An 18,618-nucleotide genomic window follows, 5' to 3' on the forward strand; every position below is an offset into this window, starting at 1 on the left:
GGGTGCAATGGTGACACGTGGGAGAGAAGATGTGGAGAGATTGGTAAAGCCAGTGAAGTTATAGATAGAAGAGAGAGAGAGAGAGAGAGAGAGAGAGAGAGAGAGAGAGAGAGAGAGAGAGAGAGAGAGAGAGAGAGAGAGAGAGAGAGAGAGAAGGTGCAGAGGATACAGGAGTGTGGGAGGGGGGGAAAGGAGAGGTGACGAGGAAAAAGAAGACATTGAGGAGAAAAATCAAAACCAGATAGACCACTAGGATAGCAGGATAGCCGAATCACCTGTGGAGAGCAGGTGGGCGAGATCAGCTGTGCAGTTTGAGGGGGAAGGGAAAAAAAGAGAGAGAATTATGAAAATAAGCGGTCTGGAGGATGCAAAAGGGAAAGCGATCCTCACCTCCCATCGTTTCAGCTGTAGTCATCGTCTCCGTACACTTTAAACAGGTGAAAGAGCGACTTGCCCACTGCGACTTATGTACATCAACGGGTATGAAATGGAGGAAAAGCCTTGTATTTACTAAATATCTCCCTCATAACAGATCATTTTTAATCTTTGAAGAGATTTCAGACCCTCCAATTAAATCCAGTTGTCGACAGCTCGGAAACTTTCAAGTACAAATTATATTGTGGGTTTTTGGCACAAGTGGCATATGTGTAAAGGCATACTCCTGTATATACTCAGATCATAGATATCAGCTGGTTGTTAGCATGATAATGAAATCTCTGCAGAATGAAAACAGGAAGAGGAGCAGAGATTAATATGTGGGGAGCTAAAAATGGAAGCGTTGGTCAGAGGGTAATGGAGATACGAAAAGTGGGAGGGAATAATATTTCAAAACATTCACATGACAAAAGGTTCCATATCTTTGCACAACACACATGAAACCGACACCGTGTTCTGCACAGGCTGAATGGTAAAAAGAACTGGGAGAGTGAAATGTGGGATATTAAATAAAAAAGGGACCATCACAGACATGGGGGAAATTTGGGGGAAACTGCAATGTACAATGTCTGGTATAAGAACTCCCCAACAACCGTGTACCCCTTAAGATTTTAAGCCCTCTTGTTTGAGCACATTATGAAAATGCATGAGCTGTGTCTCCAGGTAGGATGAATTGTATTATATGGTAGTTTACTGGGGAATATTGCAGTCATAAGTGTCATAATGCAGATAAATGTGTTGTCACTACAGCAGCAGCCAGCTCCCACGATGCAGCCAGTTAACTCACACGCGTCAAACCCCAATTAAGGTTTTGTCGCCCCCTGGTGGACTAACTCAGCCATGCTGTTTAATAAACACACCACCCTTTTTAGAACCGTGGTTGCAGAGGATTAAGCCAAAATGCTACCATTCAACTGTAAAACAAAGTAAAATAAAAAATATATATATCTGCAAGTCACAAAAAGCAGTCCATCGCTGTAGTTCTTCCAAAAGACTTGAAACACACTGCATCAAGACGAGATTTCAATGTGAGATACCCATTTTTAGCTTGCAGTCTCTGCTCATAAACCATGCATTGATCCACAGAAGAAATAAAATGTTTACTCAACCAGTCTGTGGTGTGAGTTGATTATACAGGATTTTCATCCAACTGTGCACAGCGCGATCAACCAAGTTGGGTAAGAACTTTTGCAAGATTTGGATTTGTTAATGTTTTTGCACAGTCTGTTTTGGTCAGTGTACATTTGTTCCCTGGCTCAACTCCACACAATCTCCTGTCTGCTGGGTGACAACTGCAATCAGTAAGGCAGCAACACAGACAAGCACAGGCCTGGCTTGAATACTTAGAAATGCACCTTTTCCTCATTCTGGAAGAGTTTCGCTGAGCCTGAACCGGGATGATCAGATTTAAGATAGCTAGCCTTCTACTACAAAACCTGTTGTCTAGCAGTCAAAATCTGTGACTTCACTGTAGACGCTAGGAGGAAGAGGTATATTTCGGTCATATTCAAACAAGGCTAAAGTCTACCACAGAACAGTAAACACAATGAGACATTGCATCCACCAAACACCCAATTTCTGTTAACCAACCACAGATCAGACAGGACAGCTACGAGGGTCAAGGGTCACACCACTGCATCTTAACAGAGCAAAACACCAAGGGAGTTATGCAACTGAGCAGGTATGGGGAAAGTCAGAAGTGGGCTGGTTTGACTACAAAACAACAGTATTAATACTACAACAGCACACAAGTGTGAGGGAAAGGAGGACAGCAAGGTATCGAGAGGCAGGCCAGCAGTGTAGTAGCAGCCATCAGTCAAGGGGTTAATTACAAAATGCAACAGTTTGTGTTGTGTTATGCTTTCAAAAACTGTCAAATCAGGACTTTGACAGGAAAAAAAAGGAACAAATGATTCAACCTTTCTTGCAAGTTCCGATCATTTGTTTCTACCACAAAATATAAGCAGAAAAATTAGAATAATCCAGGCTGATGTGAAAATTAAATGATACCAATTGTCTCTCAAAATCACTGTAGCCAAAAACAGTAATTTTGAGAAGAGAAAATAGTGAGACCAGATCACACTAAAAAAAGATCAGCGTGTTTTAAGAGGACAGTTCCATTTTAAGCTTGTGTGTTCAAACTTGGAAGACTGGTGTGCGTGTGTAGTCCAAAGCCAGTCAACCAGCCAACCAGCCCAACAGCTACCCGGCAAGGGTAGGTGTAAGGGGGAAACAAAGCTTAAATAAAATAGTACAGGGGGAAGGAAGGACAGTTCGAGTTAGCAATTAGGTTAGTTAGTTTAAAGCGACAGATTTGAAATACATACCGCCCAGATGCAAGTCCAGGATTTCACTGTAATTAGAATCTCCCCAATAGTCTACAATGACAGGGATATATTAAGAGATAGGCGTTATTTCACACAGCGCCAAACCAGGCACACACACACGCGCGCACACACGCGCGCACGCACGCACGCACGCACACACACACACACACACACACACACACACACACAATATACTGTCCAACTGTGGCAAGTCATGCATGTCCTTGCAAACACCCTTTAACTAACCTGCACACAACACACACACACACACCACAACCAGACACAAAACACACCAAGGACAGTATCGGTACTCACCACAGTGCATAATGCAGTATAATTTGTGCAGTACTACATGGCATTTCCCAAAATGATAAGAGACCGCTACATAGATTTGCTGTATTGCTGTGTACTGGGTCTGTATACTAGTTTTGAACGATAGGCCTTTTTTCCTCCCCCTCTCTCTAATTGTGCTCTAGATTAAAACCTGGATGGCTGCCATGGCGTACTGCTCTCCTACCAGCTTTGGTTGTTAGTGTTATTTCTAATGGCCCACATAGGATCAGCTTTCCAAAGGGAGAAACCCTGCAGAATGAACCGAAACAAGGCAGTTGATTCTTTTAAGGGACATTTCACCGATGGTTTCGTGTATGTGTGATCAGTATTGATAAGTAATGTAGTGGAGTGAAGCATAAAAGTCCTCACTGTATACTGTATTAACGGAGAAATCGGCGTCGTCCTGTTCAGTCTTTCCCATAGCCCCTACATGTAACCAAAATGCATTGTGCGCAAGCCTCTGTTATCATCGTCCAGAAAGTCCTCTGTACTAGTAGTGTTACGGGAAGTCGTTTCCACCATCAGAAATGTAGCTTGGCTGAGAGAATTAGGATGTGGTTTTTGAACAGTGTGTTTACAGTAGATTAGCGTATGAGAAACCCTGCCCGGCTGTATTTAGTTTTTCCGGCCGCCAACTGAAGTCACAATACGTAACTTGGCAGCCGGGAGAAAAAAAAATCAGTTTTACTACCACAGCAGAAATGTGGAAATGATCTGGAACAACTGCAGGTGTTTTCATGTCCTATCCCTGAAAATTGGTGAATTTCCCCTTCAATACGCAACTCTTTACTAGCTCCACAGTAATGTTTTTAGACCTACCGTATTTCCCGGACTATAAGTTGCTGTTTTTTTGCTCTTCTGGCTGGTTATGCGACTTATATTCCAAAGCGACTTATACATTGTAATTTTGTCAGACGAATACGCTGCATTTTAACTAATACCACTAGATGGCACTATTTAATCTTGTGACTCAATTGAAAATACTGTACCACCATGTAAATGAGACACTTTTTTTCCCTCCTTTTTCTCCCCAATTGTACTTGGCCAATTACCCCACTCTTCTGAGCCGTCCCAGTCACTGCTCCACCCCCTCTGCCAATCCAGGGAGGGCTGCAGACTACCACGTGCCTCCTCCTATACATGTGGAGTCACCAGCCGTTTCTTTCACCTGACAGTGAGGAGTTTCACCAGGGGCACGTAGTGCATGGGAGGATCATGCTATTCCCCCCAGTTCCCCCCCCTCCCCCGCACAGGCGCCCCAACTGACCAAAGGAGGTGCTAGTACAGCAACCAGGACACATACCCACATCCAGCTTCCCACCCGCAGACACAGCCAATTGTGTCTGTAAGGACGCCCGACCAAGCTGGAGGTAACATGGGGATTCGAACTGCTGATCCCCGCGTTGGTAGGCAACAGAAATCCACGCCACCTGGACGCTACAACAACACCCTTTTTGCTGAGCGCGACTTATACTCTGGTGTGACTTGCAGTCCAGGAAATGCGATATTTAAAATCAGGTTTATATAACTTCAACTCACACGTGCATCATTTTGTTTTTTAAATCTGCAGCATTCAAAACACTTAGAACCCAGTTTACTTCTCTGTAAACATATTTCTATTACTGACATGTTTCTATCTGCAGCCGTATGACAGCACATTCAAACAGAGGCCATGTGTACATAGTACGTAAGGAGACACTCCCGTTTCCAACTGCAGATTTATGCCTACTTATAATTTTTATATACTACTTTAATAACTATCTCTAGGCCCATATTCAGGGTGGCCTCATATTATTTGTGCCAACTTACATTACTAGTAAAATTCCAAAAGGTACTCTTATTTCAGGAAATACAATTGAGGGTTTTTATTACACGAGCATAAAGTGACTGGGGAGTCTCTTTTATTCTATTTGCATAATATTCAACACCCCCCCCCCCCCCATTAGAAGGGCCTCTGTTGTACTGTACTGCTTTTATGGTCGTCATATTACAAAGTCTAAAGTGGCAAGTGAAGGTAAAATGTGCTCTTTCCAACATCACAACCTCAAATACTAAAGCATGTTTGCACCAAGCAGGATTTCTGCACGTACACAATTTTCACCTTTTTACAAAAAGGGGGTGTGCACCCTGAAGAACCACTTCAAACTGTTCCGTCACTTCCTCGAATATTTAGAGTAAGATAATGTTAATCTTAATTAAGAGGACAGAAACTCTTCTCACTAAGAGGCCGTTAGGAGGACAAATCCACATCCAGAACGAGCACACACAAATCTATGTTGAGACACACATTCTCCAGATCGCATGCAGCTTTGGACATACAGTGATGGACATGTCGTGAACGAACAAAAAGGTCAAAACGTTCAAGGATGGAGAACTGTTGCAGTGTGTCACCACAAATGGTACCTACATAAACAATGTTAAAAATGGCATTATAAAAAGGGAGACTACAATAAAGCTAATACCTGATCTTCTTTTGTGCTGTTTGGGTAATGTATAAGTACCTTTATACAAGCCTTTAAAAGAGTAGAGTAGTAAACAGGTTAAAACATCTTCAAACATTTGCTTGAAAAGACATTTGAAAAATAAAATAAAGTAAAAAAATGGGAAAAATATAGTTATTCATATATAGTTATTTGAGAACAAGGCCCGTTTTTTAATAAATGTCTGTGGAAGAAGAAATGTATTTTATAAAATGCAAACTACCTGCATGCATTTGCATTTAAAAAGGTTTTGTTTCAGTGGGCAAGCGTCACCGTAGCACAGATTAACATGCAATGCATTGTCAAGAATAAGAAGAGACAAGAGTGCGCTGTGATTACTTTCACACAAATCCGTGTCACATAACTATTATTGCAACTGAACACTGTCCATGCTTCACGAGCTGGTAAAAATGTACAAAATAATGAATTGCTCATGAACAAATAGCGTATTCTCCGCCAGCGTAATGTCAGTGATGTCCTCCCTTGTCGAGCCTGATTGGTTTCGAGAAACAAATTCGCTTTTCGTTACATCTTAATAATGAGAACAACACAGCTCTGAAATAAGACTATAACTGAGCAAATAGTGCCCGTCCCGAGCAATTTCAATAAACTACATGATTGTACAGGGACGGTTTCCATTCTCGATCTAATAATGAACTACATTTTTCATATTCTCATTTAAAGGCTATTAGACTCTAAACAGCTTAACTGATAACTGGAGACCTCAGGAGAGACACCCTTGTGAATAATAATGCAGTTGACTCCGGACGAGCCAGTGATTCGGTTTTTACTCACAACCCCTTTGCAGGGTTTGAGGATAATATGAATCACACTACCTTTTTTTTTTTGTGGACCCCCCAAAATTGTATTCGGCCAATTACCGTACTCTTCCGAGCCGTCCCGGTCGCTGCTCCACCCCACTGTCAATCTGGGGAGGGCTGCAGACTACCACATGCCTCCACCGATACATGTGGACTTGCCAGCCGCTTCTTTTCACCTGACAGTGAGGAGTTTCGTCAGGGGGAGGTGGGGCGTGGGAGGATCACGCTACCCCCCCCCCCAGTTCCCCCTCCCCCCCTGAACAGGCGCCCCGACCAGAGGAGGCACTAGTGCAGCGACTGGGACAAATACCCACATCAGTCTTCCCACCCGCAGACATGGCCAATTGTGTCTGTAGGGATGCCTGATCAAGCCGGAGGTAACACGGGGAATTCAAACCAGCGATCCCCGTGTTGGTAGACAACGGAATAAACCGCTACGCCACCCAGACGCCCCACACTAATTTGTTTTTTTTTAGTCTATTTACTGAGTATGGATCGCGTCTCTGTACTCCTTTGGTGGAGGTATGAACTGAGAACTAAGACCGGTAATGTGAGATGGATGAAAACCCTCAGACTCTCATCTGACCTTGACACTGAGAAAAACATGACCTGGGCCAGTTTAGGGTGAGAAGAGCAAAGTGAATGGGTGAGGGTTTAATTGACTTTTCTTCCTTTACCTGCTTCCCCTCGCAGGGCTTTCTCCACCGCCACACCCCTCTCCTCCAGCTGTCTCTGCTTCTCCTCCACCTGCTCCAACTGCCTCTGGATAATCTGGGGAAACAAAGGGGGAAAAGTTAAGTGAAGAGTCACACAGTTGACAAAGCATTCAACACATTCATTCATTATCATCATCAGTTCCATAACCTATGGAGGTCGTAGGAGCACAGCTGATGCCTCAACAAGTCTCAGTTGAGACATCATTGTGTTTCAGTAGGGGGAGTACCTGGTGGTCCCTATCTCCTCTCCAGGTATGGATGGCCGTTGGTTCACAGAGGAACACATCCGCCCTTTGGCAGGTTTTGTTTTTAGTCCTGCTGAGTGTCCACACACCCTCCTCACAACAACCCAAGGGTTGAAGTGAGGGTGCTGGTTTAGTTACCGATGACCCGACGGTTGCAGTTTAACATCGTACCCAGGACTCATTCATTATCCAAACTGCTTATCCTTACTCAGGGTTATGGAGATGCTGGAGCCTAACCCAGCAGTCATTGGGTGGCAGGCGGGGAGACACCCTGGACAGACTGCCAGGCCATCACAGCCACAGCCACAGACACACAGACACACACACACACCACACCACACCACACACACACACACACATTCATACCTAGGGACAATTTTAGCATGGCCGATTAACCTGACCTACATGTCTTCGGACTGTGGGAGGAAACCGGAGCCCCCGGAGGAAACCCGCCCAGACACGGGGAGATCATGCAAACTCCACACAGAGGATGACCCGGGACGACCCCCAAGGTTGGACTACCCTGGGGCTCAAACCCAGGACCTTCTTGCTGTGAGGTGACTGCGCTAACCACTGCGCCACCGTGCCGCCCATTCAACACATATCCGCATTTTAAAAAAAAAACAAAAAACACCTCGGCCAGTCATTAACAGCTAAAGGTCATAAAAACCGACCCACCCAAGGCACGGATCTTGTTTGTGCACAGCACATTTTAAGAAACACAATAACCACATATAGGAAAAACATGCACAGTACGGAAAGCTTAGTGCCGACACTCTTAATGAACGTCTTTCCAGCATTTTATCCTTATTAAACATCAAACCAACCTCTTGAAAGAAACAAAGAAAAACAAAGCACCACGGCTAAGTCACACTGCATGAGCTTGTTTTGATGGTAAAAGATGTTAAAGGGGGGAAAAAAAGCATCAGCAATTCAATCTTTTGACAATTTTAACAGTTCAATCCTGTCGTAAACTTCTGCAGAAAGCAGCTAAGCTACTTTGGATGTTTATTCCATTACCGCCAGTCAGTTACCTGGGCTCGATGCAACCTTTTCAGTTCCTCCTGCTTGGCCTGTCGCCGGGCAGCTTTCTGAACCTTTCTTGTCAATTTGGCATTCAACTCCTCTTCTGTATAAGTTTTCTGTTATAATGGGGGGGGCGAAAGAAAAAAGAAAAAAGGTCAGAGGTCACCCATCCACCTGTCAATACAGTCTATTTGGCTCCATGTCGAAATTCAGGCCCTTCAGGGGAAAAACAAAGGCAGCGAAAGAAACTCTGAGTCACAGTAAATGTTTTATAAGGTGAATAAAAAAACAAAACACAACCAATTCTAGCTTGGAATCTCGAGAGTCCTTAAAATGTATTTTTGCAACACATCTTAAGACCTCTCCCATGGCTCTATAGGAATCTAGTCAGGAATTCAACACAATCTAATGCACTGCCAGGCACAAAAATGGGTATTGCTACATCCCAGCTCTTGGGGATTTAAAGAAAATCCTTCCTGCATTGATGCTCTTATACATTACAGAAATAACCGAGGTTATTTTTTCCCCCTCTTCGGTGGCTTATGTGAGAATAGTAAAAAGGACAGAGCAGCACAGGTCGAGGGGGAAAGTATGGGGGGAAAGGAAAACGAGGAAGAAGGCTGCGTCCCTCCTGAAGCCACACCAGAGTAGCAGCAGCGCCGCAGTGATTGGTGGTTAAGCTGAACAGAAAGACCAGAAAGAGACAGAGTACAGTACACAGGGATAGCTTCTCATGTCAGAGCTGCAGAGGCGTCATTGTGAACAGAAAGGCAAGTGGGTTTGTAAAGCCGTGTTCAAACAGGTACGGCTCTCCAGCGACGCCGGGGTCCGCCTGCGACATGCCTCAAGGTGGTTAGTTAAGAATTATTGAATGCTCTGGCTGGAGGTACAGACGGGGGGGGGGGGGTTATGGTGGTGCATTGGCACATGCGCAAGGGGGGGTAACAAGGGTGATGAATGGGAATGTATGTACACACTACCTTTGTAGCATATGACCTCTTGAACGCCAGTGCATGGGGGACATAAACAGACTTGGGGGAGACAAAACAAAAAAGGAGGAAACAAACATGATACAGATGAAAAAAAACAAAAACAAATGGGTTAATTGATTTTTGTAAGTCAGTCAATGAAAAATAACTAAATCACAGATGCGATCATACAGGCAATGTTGGTGCTCACAACATGACAAAATGTGAAAATCTGCATTGACATCTCTGCATGTACATTAAAGACAAATTAGTCAAAGAACACACTTTCTTTTTTTTTTAGATTACCCCCCCTTTTTCTCCCCAATTATACCCGGCCAATCACCCTCCTCTCTGAGCTGTCCCGGTTGCTGCTCCACCCCCTCTGCTGATCCGGGGAGGGCTGCAGACTACCACATGCTTCCTCTGATACATGTGGAGTCGCCAGCCGCTTCTTTTCACCTGACAGTGAGGAGTTCCACCAGGGGGATGTAGCGCGTGGGAGGATCAATCTATTCCCCCCAGTCCCGCCCCCACCGAACAGGCGCCCTGACCGACCAGAGGAGGTGCTAGTGCAGCAACCAGGACACATACCCACATCCGGCTTCCCACCCGCAGACACGGCCACTTGTGTCTTTAGGGATGTCTGACCAAGCCGGAGGTAACACGGGGATTCGAACTGGCGATCCCCGTGTTGGTAGGCAACGGAATAGATTGCCACGCCACCCAAATGCCCCGCATTGACATCTCTACATGTACGTTAAAGACAAATTAGTCAAAGTACACATTTAACAAAAACTATGATACCACACATCCAACGGGCAAAAAAACTAGTGTCCACTATTCAAGCTAGTGATTTATACAGTACTGAGAGAGTACTAGATTCTCAGGCGTCCTCTAACAATATTTACCCTAACGTCATAACACCATATTTAAAAAGGAACTAAAGCCACGTCAAACACAGGACACGTCAAGACAAAACTACAAAATGTCTTTTGACTTGTATTGAATTACTGAGGGCCAGGCAGGCATGGGAGAGCTTTTGGTTACTGTCGTAACCTCGGTTCTCCGAATGGAGGTCTTAACCACTTTCAAAGCAACCCAGTGTTACTTTGAAAGTGAATTTAATTGTATAATGAACACATGCCTCCGACTCTGAACTCAATCTATCTGTTTTATCTACAGATATACACGGAAGCAGCAGCAGTGGATAGAACTCTTTTGAATGTCAACATTTTTCTACACAATGCAAACAGAACAAAATGGTTATGCTGTAGATATTTTGATAGTGCCAAAAAAGAATCAGAAACCATAACATTTGTTCTGCAACTTTAGCTTGTTTTGGGATACCCCCCCCTTTTCTCCTCAATTGTATCCGGCCAATTACCTCAGTCTTCCGAGCCATCCCGGTCACTGCTCCACCCCCTCTGTCGATCCGGGGAGGCCTGCAGACTACCAGATGCCTCCGCGATACATATGTAGTCGCCAGCCGCTTCTTTTCACCTGACAGTGAGGAGTTTCGCCAGGGGGACGTAGCGCATGGGAGGATCATGCTATTCCCCCCAGTTCCCCCTTCCCCGAACAGGCGTCCTGACTGACCAGAGGAGGCACTAGTGCGGCAACCAGGACACATACCCACATCCGGCTTCCCACCTGCAGGCACGGCCAATTGTGTCTGTAGGGACGCCCGACCAAGCCGGAGCTAACACGGGGATTCGAACCAGCGATCCCTGTGTTGGTAGGCAATGGAACAGACCATCACGCTACCCGGACACCCCTAAAATCAATCTAATTTAGCAAGACACAATCTTTGCCCACAAAACTGCAGCATGTAAATTCAGCAGGAGTCAGACTGCGAAACAGCTTGCCCAGTACCATTTGCACTGTGATGGTTAGTTGAAATCCAAAAATATGTATCCTTTTGCTGCATAATACCTCATCTTCCGCTTTCTCTTTTTGTCGATCAGCATTTCTTTCTTGTTCTTTTTGTTTTTGTCTTTCTTTTGCCCTCTTTCTCTCCTTTAACTCCCTCCTCGTCTCCTTTTCCAGTTTCTCCTCTTTTATCGCCTCCCTCTGAATACCTGACACTAGGTCAAAGATGTCCGTGTGGCGCTACAAACGGAGGAAACCGTTCACAGAAAAGTTGTTTGAATAGGAGTGGAACCATGAATGGATGCAACGGATGTGAAGTCGACACGCCTATAGATCAAAATGTCCCATGGTCAAATACTGTTTGTTGTTACTCACATCAGCTTTAGACCTTTGGGAGGACCTCTCCAAAACATCATCGCAGGACAGGTCGGAGTCCTCAGAGAAGCTCAAGTTTCTGCGTGATTTCAAATCTGTAATGCATGATAAAGTGTTCCAAGGAATTCATTAGAGCCTTAATTTTGGATGGAAATCAGTAATCAAAATCTAACTTTTCTTTTCTAAAAGCCTTGAAAACAGTACAAACATTCAGCGACAATCTATTTGTAAATGATTAATATTGTGTTTTTTATCCATAACTGTTCTCACAACTGTCTCACAAACTGAGGGAGTGGTCTATTCCTCATTAATATTCATGAGCTGACATTTGAGTGACAAGTGTATGCAAGGGTTGGGTGTAAGGGTGGGCAAACAACTTACTCCAAGATATTTCTTAGAATAATAAGATCTAAAAAGCGCTTTTCTCACCTGAGGCCTTCGCAATAGGGGACATTCTCTTCTTCCCAGAATCCTGAGTAGTGGAGGTAGAAGACGGTGTGCTAGGACAAGACTTATCATCCTTTTTCTTCTTGTCTTTCTTGTACCCTGAGAAGACAGCCTTCCACAACGACTTGTGTTTTGGTGGTGTTTCATCTGCGCCAGAGAGTCTGCTACTGTCATTTTTAGCTTTCTTCTCCTTCTTGTTCTTACGTGGTGAGAAGAGTGAGCTTCGCTTCTTGCTCTTTCCTCCAGAGGAGCTTTCAGAAGAGGCTACAGAGCTGTCCAGACTCTTGTTGCTACTAAAGAAACGATCAGGGAGCGTCTCCCCCTTCTTAGACTCTTGGGCTTTGGTGGCTGGTGTCTTTGGAGAAACTGCTGACTTCTTACTCTTTCCAGCAGCCTCTGGGGTTATGTTCCAGGCCACTTTAGCCGAGGCACCCTTGGCTATATCTGATTCTTTCATTTTGTTCAGCTGCTTAGCCATGGCGTCTTTTAGCACCTGGCTCTTTACTGACTTTTCTCTGGCCCTCATTCTCTCTTCAGCAATCTCCTTGGCCTCTGGGGAGAACTGAGTCACCCTATGAGGCTTAGAGGCTGGGTTGACAGGGACGTTGGGTTTACCATTTTCCATGGCCAGGGCCAGATGGAGGGGAGGTTTGTCCCTGATGGGTTTGCTGGTGGGTGGTGTATAGAATCTGTCCATGCTCGCTTCAGGCATCCGCTCGTCATAGCTTTCCTCCACATCATCCGCAAATGGGATCTCTTCAACAGTCTCAACAAATGACTTCCTCACTTCCTCTCGTCTAGGCTTTTTCTTCTCCCTCATGACCACCACTGGAATTTTTCCTGGATCTGTGGGTTGTGGAGGGACCGTTACAGTCTTTCGGACAGGCGTCGACATCGACACAGGGCTCAGCTGCATTCGTGGTTTGGGAACAGGGGTCTTGGCGGTTATAGGTGCTGGCTCCTTGGCAGGTTCAGTGGCAGACTTTTCTGCTCCATTGCTCCAGGACACCTGATATCTCTGTTGCCTGTGCACAGCCGGAGACTGGTTGGCAGGCACTGGTGGTGGTGGACTGGAGGGAGGGGTGATCATGGTGGAGTCAGAGGTGTTGTAGCTGTCACTGTTAGCTGCCTGGCTGGTGGCCATGCTCCCATTGAGGCCCAAGCCGGAGCTGCTACTCAGATCCCTCTTATCAGAGCCATTGCTCTTAGTATCCACGAGAGTGATGGGAGTTATAACCTGACCCTCAAGAGTAATGTTGATCCTGCGGACGACAGAGCGTCCAGTAAAAGGCTTCACCTCCTCAGAAAGACCTGGAGGCTTGGGCTTTGGGTTGGCAGAGTCTGGGGTGAGAATGTTAACACTCCGCTCAAGGATTTTACTACTGCGATCGAGAGGAGAAAGACCCAAGCTCTTTCGGATCTCAGCACTCTTCAGCCAAAACTCTTCAATAATGTCAGTCTTTTTAGATGGTATTTCCTCTATGGAGGACTCTGTGGGCTTTGAGAGCTCAAGCATGCTTCGGTCGGTTTTGGCAATGGGTGTGGAGGTGACCGCGGGCACAGGTTGCGTTCTGACGGGGGAGTCAGATGTGAGCGGTGAGGAAGGTTCATGGCAAGGCAAGGGTTGGCTACAGATGGGAGAGAGTGGGTTGCCCGTTAGCGGGCAAATGGAGCGTTGTGGGTAGACTGGAGATATAGGAGTGCAAGTCTCTGGTATTGGGACTGGCTGGGAACGAATTGGTGAACTGACAGGTGATCTGGCAGGTGACCTGACTGGGGAATTGACTGGTGACCTGACTGGTGACCTAACAGGGGAGCTGATGGGTGATTTGGGAGGGGATTCGGGAATAGATGAGACAGGAGCAGTAGCGGGATTCAGAGAGGGAATAGGAGAGGGTACTTGGACAGGAGGAGTGGAAGGATATGGAGGGCTCCTCGCAACTGGAGATGGAGTTGATCTCTCAGGCTGGACTTCATTCGGTAGAAACGGTTCTGGGAAAAAGCGTGTGCCAGGAGATTTCACTGAGCAGGTAGGAAACATTTGATTAATCTGGAAAAGAAAACGGTCGGGATCAAGGAGTTGGCTGGGGAATCAATCAAAACAGATCTCATAAGTTTATTTAAGTGTGGACTGATCTCACCTGTTTCTCAGGCTCTGGAGAGAGTTTGACTGGAGAAAGGACTACATCATCTTTCTGCACAGGGCTGATGGTGGATGGGTCTGAAAACATGTAAATATAAACTCTATAAACTTGGAATATATTTACTCCAAAAACATAGAACATACGTTTAAAAAAAAACAGAAAAAGAAAAAAGATCAAACGTAAAAATGGCTGAAACATTGATTAATAAGACATAGCAAAAGTTTCTAACCAATGCTGGAGACAATTTCCGGACTTTCTGATTTCCTGTCTTCCTCAGCAGGTATCTCAGGGTGCTCTGACTGGTGTAGGCGAGCCTCGGCTTCTGCATCTGAAGGAATGTCATCTGGAGCATAGATTCAATATACAAAGTATAGTTGGTTAGCATTTTATAGTAAAATTCAATAGTCTAAGATAGCATTTATTCTTATCAGGGCCTTTATTGTGATGAAGTAGTGATCTTCCAAAACCTACATATCGTATTTATTTTGTTGTAAAGGATAAGTTTAAAGTACTCTGTAATTTTATGTAAATCCTGACTTCTTTTGTTCAGTGATGTGACTGTCAACACCAAATCAAAGCAAGCACGTAAGTGAGACAGATTCAGATGGAAAGGATGCAGATACAATAGCATGTTTGCCAACATCTCCCATTTTCAAATGGTTGTAGTGGATATTGTTTGCTGTGATCACCGCATAGTTTGCTATGAAACCTGTCCAGCCTGTCAACCTGTCTGTCTTTTTGATGGACAGGTTGTCAAACAATTCAGCCGGCCCAGCTTCTGCAGATTTGGGTCAGCAGAATCTGCAGACGGCAAGATGTTTGATTTGTTTAAATCAATCAGCAACCACTGCTGAAGCTTTTTTTCTTTTTCTTTGGATCCCCCCCCCTTTTTTTTCTCCCCAATTGTATCCAGCCAATTACCCCACTCTTCCGAGCCATCCCGGTCACTGCTCCACCCCCTCTGGTGATCCGGGGAGGGCTGCAGACTACCACGCCTCCTCCGATACATGTGGAGTCGCCAGCTGCTTCTTTTCACCTGACAGTGAGGAGTTTCGCTAGGGGGATGTAGCACGAGGGATGATCATGCCATTTCCCCAAGTCCCCCCTCCCCCCCACCGACCAGGGGAGGCGCTAGTGCAGCAACCAGGACATATACCCACATCCGGCTTCCCACCCACAGACAAGGCCAACTGTGTCTGTAGGGACGCCCGACCAAGCCGGAGCTAAAACGGGGATTCAAACCAGCGATCACCGTGGTGGTAGGCAACGGAATAGACCGCTATACTGCACTACCAGAAAGCCAAAATATTACACACAATCTTTAACCATTGTAGTTATTTTAATTTGATAAATCCGGTTTGCCTACCCTGATCCATCTCTGTGCCAGGTTCCAGATCTGGACTACCTGCTTCTGCTTCTGGATCCTCCTCCTCACAGGGTTCTGGTGTGACAAGCAAACAGCAAAAAGTGAGTGACTTGAGCGATTTGTTCTCTATTGAGTTAATAAAAAAGATTGCGAACTTCCCTCAACTATCTTAACAACCTGACCTTATCTGAACCTTCAGAGGTTTTCTGGCTTCAGGGTAAAATAAATGAAAAAGAAAGGAAAAAAAAAAAGAAGAGCTGAGGCTCAAAAGATCCCTTGATGGGGGAAAAAAAAGCCATCATGGCTAATGTGAAGTGTGGCGCACAGATAAAGAAGCAAATTAAAAGGATGAATGGAGAGTTAAAAAAAAAAAGACTTAAAAAAAAAACCCAGTCTACAAAATCTAGTGGCTCTGGAAAAAAATGCAAAAATAAAAATAAAACCTCACAAATATGACTCAAGCATGAAATAAACAAAATAAAATGACATTTGTCCAGAGATAAGTACATACAAATGAGCACAGAACAGCATGATTAGTAATTAGACACATGCACTTATCCATTTCTGCATAAGCAAATGGATGAGGACTGAAGTGAGACAACTTCGCAATAAATGACACCAACGACATTTGTCAGTACATGAATAGATGTCCCTACTCCTGAAATTATATTCTGTGGAAGACTTTTCTGACAAAGAAAAAAAAACCCCGCTGGAACATAGCAATAAGGCAAACATTTTTATTCATGCAACTGATCCCAGAATAAATAACAACAATAATAATAAACTACCACAGCATTAACCAGCATCCCTGCAAAAGTGCACCCAACCAACTGTGACTATCTGTATAAGCTGTCTATATGGTTAATATGCACAAACAAGTAAGAACATCCAGGTCTAATAATTCTGAATATCAGACAAACTTTAAGAGTCTTTCCATCCAGGATTCCTACAGCAATACCTAGAGATCATTCACTCAACCCTAGCACTTTTACAGTAAAACTTTTCATATGAAATCATCACGTACAAAATAATCCAGTAGAACAAACACCTCAACAGCCACAATACCCGGGGCCTCATTTATAAAGGCTGCTATGCACAAATTTTTTTTAAAAATAATTGCATAATCAGGGGTGACGGATGATCCGTTTTTTTTTTTTTAAATAATTGCATAATCAGGGGTGACGGATGATCCGCTGTGGCGACCCCTAACGGGAGCAGCCGAAAGTAGTAGTAGTAGTAGTAGTAGCATAATCAGGGGTGAAACGTGTGTACGCATATTTCACTACAAACGTTGGGATTTATGGAAAAATTCCATGCAGGAAAAGGTGTGCATTTCTACGCATCCTCTCATCCATGCGTAGAGCTTGCGCAAAGTTTTTCAGACACGGGAATTAGTGACGCCCAATGTCCATCCATCCATTGTCCGAACTGCTTATCCTGCTCTCAGGGTCGCGGGGATGCTGGAGCCTATCCCAGCAGTCACTGGGTGGCAGAGGGGAGACACCCTGGACAGGCCGCCAGACCATCACACAGGGCCGACACACACACACACACACATTCATACCTAGGGACAATTTAGTACGGCCGATTCATCTGACCTACATGTCTTTGGACTGTGGGAGGAAACCCACACAGACACGGGGAGAACATGCAAACTCCACACAGAGGACGACCTGGGATGACCCCCAAGGCTGGACAACCCTGGGGCTCGAACCCAGGGCCTTCTTGCTGTGAGGCAACAGCGCTAACCACTGGGCCACCGTACCGCAAATTGTGCCATTTCGCAAATTGCGCCCTATTTCTTAAAGTCGATGTCTCCATCTTTCCTCAATGACAGTCCAACAAAGCCTCCTTAGAAACATTAGCACAGTCATGAGTTAGTTTCCATTGGCCATTTATGGATGACTGTGGAGGGGACACGGAGGAGTACACACGTGTACAATTTAACACAGGTTGGTATTTATAACAAGAAGACTGTGTACAAGTGTGCGCCACACGGTTTTATAGATCTGAATATTTCCGTGCATACGTAGATTCTAAGGTTTGTGCGTATGCAATGTTTTAGGATGGAACCTATGCTGAGTTTTATAAATGAGGCCCCTGGACTTCAGGGGACAAGTACCATAATGGGGTTAGTCTGAAAATAGGAAGTGCAAAGAAAAAGGTCCAAGTCCCCTGTATCAACAAAACACAATAAATTTGACTACTACTAAGTTCTAAGGGTCAACCTGTCAATGCAATAAATCACTCACTTCCCTGACTAGGTAGATAACCAAAATATGCATCGGCTGGGACTCTGCAGGGTGCGGGTGAGGAGTCAGGTCGTAAAGAAAGAAAGGCAGGTGATCCCAAGAGAGTGATGCTCTCTTGTTTGACATTAATATAGCATGCATGCTTGTGAAACCAGTGGTCTCCGTGTGTTTCAGCATGCTTCCGGAAAGGCCAGTTGACCAGATGATCAAATGATAGATTCAGAGACAGAGGTATGGTTGGACAGGTAGAGATAGATAGAGAGAGACTCTTAATGTCTCGATGCATGCTCAATAATCCAGGTGTAGAAATCCCAGAACAAGTTGAATCAGTGCATCTGGACAAAAGGTTTAGTAGGAGAAACATTTCATCATTCACCTAAGTGACTTTGTCAGTCTCAGCTGACTGCAGGAGGTATCCCCAACCTTATAAACAGTAGCACTGTATAACGACTGAAACCGGGGATCTAACACAGGTTTCATATGCAAATTGCTATGAGACGGCAACAGATGTACTCTTACGGGCCATTTACACGTCAACGTCTTCAACATAAAACAGTCAAGTATTGTCGCGTTTTGGCCGTTCGTTCACACGACAACGGTGTTTTGGGGGCCTGAAAACGCAAACTTCGGAAACGCGGTTCCAGAGTGCAATCTTCTGAGAACGCAACTCCAGCGACGTCACAGCGTCACATTGTCTGTTTTCGAGCATACACTCGCCATCGTCTGTCTGTTTACTCACCGCTCCGAGAAGAAAGCTCATTTTGTCAACTGGTTCCAGAAGATTTATGTCATTTATTTTGGTCTCGTCCCCACG

The 18,618-nt window shown here is 44.9% G+C and overlaps 1 protein-coding gene across 4 annotated transcripts in view; it reads right to left on the reverse strand.

The window, feature by feature from the left end:
* mical3a (microtubule associated monooxygenase, calponin and LIM domain containing 3a) overlaps positions 1-18,618 on the reverse strand; it is a 111,376-nt gene that overhangs the window by 11,824 nt on the left and 80,934 nt on the right. For 2 of the 4 annotated variants that reach the window (XM_056281174.1, XM_056281172.1), the window contains 9 exons: positions 15,553-15,627; positions 14,416-14,529; positions 14,184-14,263; positions 12,025-14,092; positions 11,596-11,690; positions 9,364-9,414; positions 8,392-8,499; positions 7,074-7,167; positions 2,763-2,813 (listed from right to left, as the gene is read on the reverse strand). In XM_056281174.1, coding sequence (XP_056137149.1) covers positions 2,763-2,813; positions 7,074-7,167; positions 8,392-8,499; positions 9,364-9,414; positions 11,596-11,690; positions 12,025-14,092; positions 14,184-14,263; positions 14,416-14,529; positions 15,553-15,627 — 2,736 coding nt within the window. Of the gene's footprint in view, positions 1-2,762; positions 2,814-7,073; positions 7,168-8,391; positions 8,500-9,363; positions 9,415-11,283; positions 11,461-11,595; positions 11,691-12,024; positions 14,093-14,183; positions 14,264-14,415; positions 14,530-15,552; positions 15,628-18,618 lie in introns of all 4 variants that reach the window. The other 2 variants (XM_056281175.1, XM_056281173.1) reach the window with 2 other exon arrangements.

The sequence above is a fragment of the Lampris incognitus genome, chromosome 6 (genome assembly GCF_029633865.1).
Source record: "Lampris incognitus isolate fLamInc1 chromosome 6, fLamInc1.hap2, whole genome shotgun sequence".
Taxonomy (NCBI): Eukaryota; Metazoa; Chordata; class Actinopteri; order Lampriformes; family Lampridae; genus Lampris; species Lampris incognitus.